The following is a 7,896-nucleotide window of genomic DNA, read 5'->3' on the forward strand; positions in this document are numbered from 1 at the left end:
CACATAAAACTTGTTTACTGAATACACTATTTCGATTACTCAAAATTCGCTTGGTGTTTAGATTTTTCGAGTTCAGTCTGTTGTTATTTGGCTTGTTTTCCTTATATTTTGATGCAATTTTCCACGAATAAATTTAAACACATGAGAAAGAGAAGTTGATCCATAGATTCAATTTCTATCAAAATATTCTCGTTCTTTTTTCTATCAAATTGTTCCCACTCAATTTATATCAAATTTTAAATTTGAGAATTTGTTTCGACGCGAGAACAAAACGACTAAAAGTTGATTTTACTATGTAGTGCTAAAAACACTTATATCACAACTATGTATTGATCAGAACATTTAAATTATCATCTAATATTATGATTATTAATGTTTGTATGCATGAGAGGGTAAAACTGTCATAATTCTAAAAAGGCATTTAACAAATTACAAATTCTCTCCTACTTTGTCTTTGCCCCTAAGGCTCTCATTGTACTAGTTTAATCTATTAGTGTAGGTACGCACTCTTTAACCAAACTTCAAGTAAAATCAAGTTTCCTCCATACTCTTTTTCTCTTATGACAGTTCAACAATTCTTCTTCCCCATATCTTACACAGGAGCACATGCTACATAAATAGAAAACTCTAACTTCGAAGTAACATATATCGATGGATCTTTAAATCGACTAAACTGATTTTAAGAATGTATTATGGCCCCGTCCTCAAGGTATATAAACGATCTTAAATTAATGAACATAAAGGAAAACTATTCGAGATTGTTGTAATAAGAATGCTGGATTTATTTAATATATACCAAAATGTTTATTTTAGTTTGGAAACCTTAATCTTAAAGTTCTTAAGTTACTAACATATTGAAATAAGAGAATCAACCTTTTGTGTGATTATAAAATAAATGAGTTATGTGACATTGATATGTCTATAGGCCTATGTGGGATTTTAGGTCCAATTGCTATGTGGCAATTAGGCAAATAGGAGAACTAAGTAGGCTTTTTCTTTTAATTATGACATAGAAAAGCCTAAACAAGATTCTTAATGAAGTCTTGTATAAATATGAAAAATACATATGGTATGGCTTTTCCACCTTACCAACTCTCACTCCAAAGTTAAAATATTCCTGACCATTGGAAGGAAGTTGGGAAGGTGTTTTATGAAGTGGGTGCATGTTCACTACTTTTTTTATAGGAAAATTGGATTTAAATAATCCCACCTTTAATGAATTGGCCAATAATAATCTCACCTTTGATATTTCCCGCTGGCAGTCCCATCTTTTCAAGGTTTTTTGTTTTATGATCTCCCGTTAAAAATAATTAACGAGGTTAAGTTTTTGCTGATGTGGCTGGTGAGTTGGCAGTGTCATAATCCTACATGGCGAGTGACTTGGCATTGTCCATTAATTACGTTGAATACCCACCCTTTTAACCACTAAAATTAATTGGTTGAGCCCTAATTATCGATTGAATCCCTCACCCACGACAAACTCATACCACAATTATTGATTGAATCCTTCATCAATCAAACCCAGATTCAAGAAAGCCACCATGAACGACCTGCTGACCATTGGACCCGACCCCCACCTCCAGATGCAACCCATCCAGCTTCAACATCAAATCCTCACCACTAATATTAATCCCAGTGATCCCCCACCACTGGAAGAAAGCCTTAACCCTAATTACATTCAACTCAGCGATTCGAGTAGGTGGTGAGGTAGTTGTCCGGCGGGAGGATGAGGCGGCATGGGCGGCCGAGGTGGACGGCGAAGCCGTCGGAAGTGGTGTTGAGGTCGTAGGAGAGGACGTCCGTTGGGAGGAGTCCGATTGGGAAGCCGTGGTAGGTCAGGACAGAGTGAGAGTGGGGAGTGAGTTAGGGTTAGGGTTTGGGTTTGTGGATAATACATAGATGATGAAGGTGATGAAGGTGAAGAAGATGATGATAGATTTGGACATGGTGAGTTTACAGAGATGAAGATATTATTATTGTTATTATTATTGTTGGGATAATGATGAAAGGAAAGCCAAGTAGGAAAATAAAAATATAGGTAAAAGCCATTTAGGAAAATAAAAATGCCAAGTCATTAGCCACATCAGCAAAAACTTAACCCCGTTAATTTTTTTTAACAGGGAATCATAAAACAAAAAACCTTAGAAATATGGGACTGCCAGTGGGAAATGCCTGAGGTGGGATTATTATTGGCCAACACGTTAAAAGTGGGATTATTTAAATCCAATTTTTCTCTTTTTATATCATTATGACAATGGGAAGGGCATTTTAGACTTTTCACTACAAGTCAAGATTTGTTGACAATAAAGCTAGTAGCTTTAATACCATTTTCAAAGCCAACTACCTAGATAGAGAATCTTGAACAGAAGCAAAAGATGACCATAGTTCCAACACAAAGCATATAAGGTGACATGATCTACTAAACAGAAAAACAAGAGTTTTATTCTTTTGGCATCATGGCATTGGATAGACAACAACAAGCCCAAACGATGACGAGAACGAATAACACCGCGTTAATCAGTTATCATGGAAGTCCAATGATCGGCGATGATGAAGATGAATTGTCAAAATCGGCCTTGTTGGCTTTTAGGGTTAAGGAAGAAGAGATTAGGAAGAAAAAGATGGAGGTGAGGGAGAAAGTTCATGCTCATTTAGGACGCGTCGAAGAAGAAACCAAGAAGTTGGCTGAAATTCGCGAGGTGTGTCCATTAACCTACATTATACTTTGCATTCAATCTTTAAAACAAAATTTTTATTAGATTGTTAACATCTTTACCTCTACATTCACATGTGACTATAGGTCTACTTCACTTGAACCACATAAAACACGTGTATCCATATAAAACCATTATATCGCATAACGATTTCACTTTCTGTTTCTCACTACATCTCATCAGTACTACATAAAATGCATATTATTATTGATTATGCATGTATATATATATGTTTTTTTTATAATTATTATATTGAAAATTCTAATGTGAGACGGAATAGGAACTTGAAGCACTCGAAGATCCAAGGAGGAAGGAGGTAACAACCGTTCGTAAGAAAATTGATTTGGTCAACAAAGAGCTAAAGCCATTGGGACAAAGCTGTCATAAGAAGGTGAAACATGCATCATCATTATTGTTATAATTACACTTTACTTTGCTAAATAAATTACCTTTAATCATGATTATATATTGCACCATTTAGTTCTATTATTTCTTTTTAGATTTATATTCTTTAAACTAATTATAACTTCAAGTTAAATCATGCACCAGGAAAGAGAGTACAGAGAAGCATTAGAAGCTTTCAATGAAAAAAACAAGGAGAAAGCTCAACTGGTAGCAAGATTAATGGAGGTAATGCATGCATGCATATTATTTCTTATTCCCAACTATTCGTTAATTATCGATCTTTCAGCAATATTGGCTCGAACATTATCCGCCTCTGTTATGTTGATGATGATGATGTTTGGTTGATTGTGCAGTTGGTGACTGAAAGTGAGAGAGTGAGGATGAAGAAACTTGAAGAACTGAGCAGCAACATTGAATCATTAAGCCAACTTGTTCCAAGATGATGATGAAACCAACTGCATGCATGCACCAATTAACTGTTTTGATATAATTACTAAGCTAATGCTTGTTTAACTACTGTCTTTTTTGTGTGATGATTCTTACTTGTATTTTCAGCATTGTTTCTTGATGAGTATTGTGTGATTTTTAATCTGATAAAAACTTGTTATTTCTTGATTTGTTTTTTTATGTAATGTTTGATGATTTTTGTTAATTAAAGATTTTACTCACTTTATACAACCAAAATTACCTCTCAGTTTCACTAAATAATCTATGTGGATCGATCTAATACTTTCTAACAAAGTTTGTAACTTCCCATATATAAGCTAGCTACTATAATTTAATAGTCGTGTTCCTCACACTATTATCTTCGTTGGCGTTTAAACAGATTGGGATGAAAACTATTGATCAAACCAATTGCAGTCTGAACAGTCAGTATGATGTGGATGAAATCATATGTATTTGAGATTACCCATAGCTCTTGGATTTTGAGACCATAAATTATATGTTGGTGATTTAAGTGTGTCAAGTGTCAACTAGAATAATGTCAAGCGTATTGGTAATTCGTAATCTTTTTTAACTCAAACCAATTTGTTTAATCCAGAGTGTCAAGAAGCAAATACAAGGCAAGGAAAAATAAGAATAAGAATCATATCATCAACATGATGAAGTGATACACACATACAAAGAAATTCTCTAAGCATATTGAGATCATCAACATGAGGAGCTCAATCTGGACTCGACATGCAATACAAAGATAACGACTTCAGAAAAGTGTTAAGATAGAACAAGTGATTGGATGATAATCTAGTTCACTCTCGTTTTTATCATATAAGCTCCAGCTCCAACTCCAACTCGGAGAAACCAAATAGCATCCAGTATATACTCGCGAGTTTCTTTGAGAGTAAACGGGTCATTAGCTTGGTTATTAGGTAGGCTTCAAATTAGCAAGTGGTCAAGACTTGATTCAAGACATCAAATGCTCCAACCCAAATGCCTCATTAAACTGCTATAAGCCAGTCATTCTATCCCGAACCAAAAAGACGAACATAAATATAAAATAGAATTAACCACAAAATATCACAGTATTAGATTTTAAGTACTAATAGAGAACTATTTTATATTTCAATTAGCAACTATATGTTTGCTAATAATTAATATCTTTAACAAGTAACGTACAAAACTAGACTCGTATGAGAGATCAAATTGTGAACTTATGATTAGTGGCAACCATTCATCAACAACAACATGACTAAGTTGAAACTATGCATCACTGACAAGTAAATTAGCAATGGCAACTTGAAGTTGTTGTCAACAGGTCATGAAAAGTTGCAGTGTTTCATTGTGTCTATTCTCCACATATATAAGAAGCATTTTTTTAAAATCATTTATGGTATGTTTTCTCATATATAATTTTCATGCTCGTTCTTGGTTTCTTTGAATTATTCAGTTAATGATTTGGAGTACTGCCAAATTACTTTAATATAAAAGTGATTAGTACATGGTTTAAAAGGATTATTATAGGGAATTATATGTATCCACAAAACACAAAGTGCATTTATTGGTTTCATGTGATCATGGATGCAATTATCGGTATTTTGAACCCCTCTCTTGTTGATGCTATTATAGTGACCAAGTCAGTTTTGATTTTGGCGATTATGTATGTGTTGGTGTATTTTCATCTTGGCGATGTTATACTCGTCATCATATCATATTTGTTATTTGGGATTTACTTAAATCAAAGAGAACTAGTATAGACATCGATGCAAGTTAGATGACGCGGAGTGCAATTTCGTTTGAAACTAATATGATTTAGGCACCAATAAACATCAGGGGTTTAAGGGGCATTGACCCTAGTGGGGTCCAACAAGTTGAGCCCTGTTCCATCAATTAATAGGGAAATGATCTTCTTGGTTGGTAGAAACATTAATAGAAATCGAGTGATCAAGAGTAACCATCGAGGAATAGTTTAAAGGATTCAAGAAAAACATGCATCTCGATAGTTAAATGACTAGAACGTATCAAGTAAATTGATGGTTAAATTACTATCAGTCTTCTAAGGGCATGTTTGGGAGTGTTTATCTTTATTGCTTTTTGCATTTTGGAGGGCCAAAATGTTCAAAATTTCTCTTCAAAAGCACCTAAAAACTTTAATTTGGTGCTTTTAGTTGCTTTTGGAGGGGCATTTTGAACATTTTACCCCTCCAAAAAGCAAAAAAGATAAACACTCCCAAATAGAGGTGCACAAACCGGTTTTTTTTAAAAAACCGGTTCGGTTATTAACCGGATCGGTTTTTTTTGGCCCGGAAAAAACCGGTTCGGTTAATAACCGGACCGGTTAATAACCGGTTTTTGTCTGTCAAAACCCTAACCGGTCTAACCGGTTAGGACCGGTTTAGAAACCGGTTAGAACCGGTTAATAAACCGGTTTTTTTATTAACCGGTTTTTTAATAACCGGTTTTTAGGTTAACCGGTTTTTTTTTTTTTTTAATAACCATTATTTTTTCACAGTATAAACAAACCGGTAACTACAAGGCAAACCGGTAACTACAAGGCAAAACGGACTGACCGAAGCCATTCTTTGCTTTCGTTGTTAGGGTTCTTTGCTTGGAAGATGAGTATGAGTGTGTGTTGGTGAATGTGTTTTCAACAAACCAAAGATTAAAAACACATAACTTTCATTTATAGTTTTTACATTAAAAATACAAACATTAAATCGTTATCGCATATTCGTAACTCAAAAATACAAACATTAAAGAATGCTTAGACACGATTACATGAACAACTTGCTGTTTCTTACTCATTATTTGCCTCCATGTTTGCTGTTTCTTTAACTAATTTTCTTCGCTACCCGATCCCGAGCTATTTCTTAGGTAATCGTCGTACGCGGCTTCTTCATCGGTCATTGGTTGAGTGTGTCCTTCATTGACCTCGTCTTCATACAAGCCCGCTTCATACTCCATTTCCCCCTCGAGTGAGCGTTGATGTTGTGCCCTATCTAAAGAGTCCAAGTAATCCTTGTAGCAAATCGACATCTCTATAACTGGTGGAGTGAGTCGAGTCCTCCTAATCGATATAACCCTGCCAGAAACAGAAAAAGCAGACTCCGAAGCTACCGTGGAAGCTTGGACCGTTAGTAAATCTTTGGCCATGGCGGCGAGGATCGGAAACTCATCCTCCTTACCTCTCCACCAAGCCAGCAAATCAAGACTTCTAAATTCATCCGGAGTCATGTGTTTCACAAAGTTGGTACCACCATACCTTCCAAGTTCACTGCTTGGGGTGTTTACCTTTTGACGTTTACCGGCGTCTTCCCAAATCATGTAGTACATCCCCATTTCAAGGTCGGTTTGGGATTGGGATTGGGCAACAGCTCTTAACGAGTCATGAATTTGGGAAGACGACCCGTATTTTGTAAGGTAGACATCATACATGTTTGACAAGGTGGTGTTGAAAGCATTCTTTAAAGTTTGGCTATAATAGGGGTTTTGATCGTCGTTTAACTCTAGCTCATTACAAATTTTTTCTATTAAAGCTTCAACACCACCAACATTGATGCAAGGGTTTAACGCAGCAGCACATGTCAAAACAGCGGGTAGTTCTTGAAAATATTTTCTAAATTTTTCTTTCATTTTTATACCCATATCAAAATAAGGTGCACCCCTACAATGAAGTTCACTCAACTTTGTGCACATGACAGCAATTTTTGGTAAAGCAATGGGGCTTGTTGGATAGTAAACCCCGGATAAACTAGTTGTGCAAGATTTAAAAATTTGAAGGACCTCCGTAACGATCTCAATCAATAACCAGTTTCTAGGATCGTACGGTGCACATTTACCCCTACTTGACAAAATTTGATGAAACGCAATTAATGATTCTTTTTGTTGGATGGCTTTCTCAAACATATTACAAGTCGAGTTCCATCTTGTTGGACAATCCCAATTTGGCCCCAACCATTGACAATTAGCTTCTACACAAAATTTTTTGTATCTTGAAAATGTTTTATTGTTGCTAAAAACATCTCGTAACATTCTTTTAAAATTGTTTCTTTGCGTTTCGATCACGTTTAACCCATCTTGCACGGCCAAGTTGATAATATGTGCAATGCATCGGCTATGAAAAAACGCTCCATCACAAATAGGTTTATACTTTAATTTTAAATGGCCAACCGCGGCCGTATTGTTGGACGCGTTATCAAACGAAATTGAAAAGATTTTATGTTCAATCTTGTATTGTCGAATGACTTTATCCAAGATTTTAAAAATATTTCTACCCGTGTGCGGGTAATCAAACAATTGAAACGCAACGATTCGTTTCATCATTTGCCACGACTCGGGG

At 35.4% G+C, this 7,896-nt stretch overlaps 1 protein-coding gene across 1 annotated transcript; it reads left to right on the top strand.

Moving 5' to 3' along the window:
• Nucleotides 1–2,241: 2,241 nt before the first annotated feature.
• On the top strand, nucleotides 2,242–3,769 carry LOC143546145 (uncharacterized). The gene is made up of 4 exons (XM_077037871.1): nucleotides 2,242–2,699; nucleotides 2,995–3,105; nucleotides 3,264–3,344; nucleotides 3,473–3,769. Exons 1-4 carry the CDS (start codon nucleotides 2,457–2,459, stop codon nucleotides 3,560–3,562), a joined length of 525 nt encoding a protein of 174 aa, XP_076893986.1. The 5' UTR covers nucleotides 2,242–2,456; the 3' UTR covers nucleotides 3,563–3,769.
• The last annotated feature ends 4,127 nt before the right edge of the window (nucleotides 3,770–7,896 follow it).

Source organism: Bidens hawaiensis, unplaced genomic scaffold, assembly GCF_021521415.1.
Source record: "Bidens hawaiensis isolate Kalapana, Puna unplaced genomic scaffold, B.hawaiensis_p1.1 tig00014233_1, whole genome shotgun sequence".
In the NCBI taxonomy this organism is placed as follows: domain Eukaryota; kingdom Viridiplantae; phylum Streptophyta; class Magnoliopsida; order Asterales; family Asteraceae; genus Bidens; species Bidens hawaiensis.

Bases quoted from the DNA above. Each gene is read 5' to 3' on its own strand.
- LOC143546145 (XM_077037871.1), top strand. From the start codon at position 2,457: ATGGCATTGGATAGACAACAACAAGCCCAAACGATGACGAGAACGAAT. The intron at 2,700-2,994 runs GTGTGTCCATTA...GAGACGGAATAG, and splicing joins AGTTGGCTGAAATTCGCGAG to GAACTTGAAGCACTCGAAGA. The intron at 3,345-3,472 runs GTAATGCATGCA...TTGATTGTGCAG, and splicing joins TGGTAGCAAGATTAATGGAG to TTGGTGACTGAAAGTGAGAG.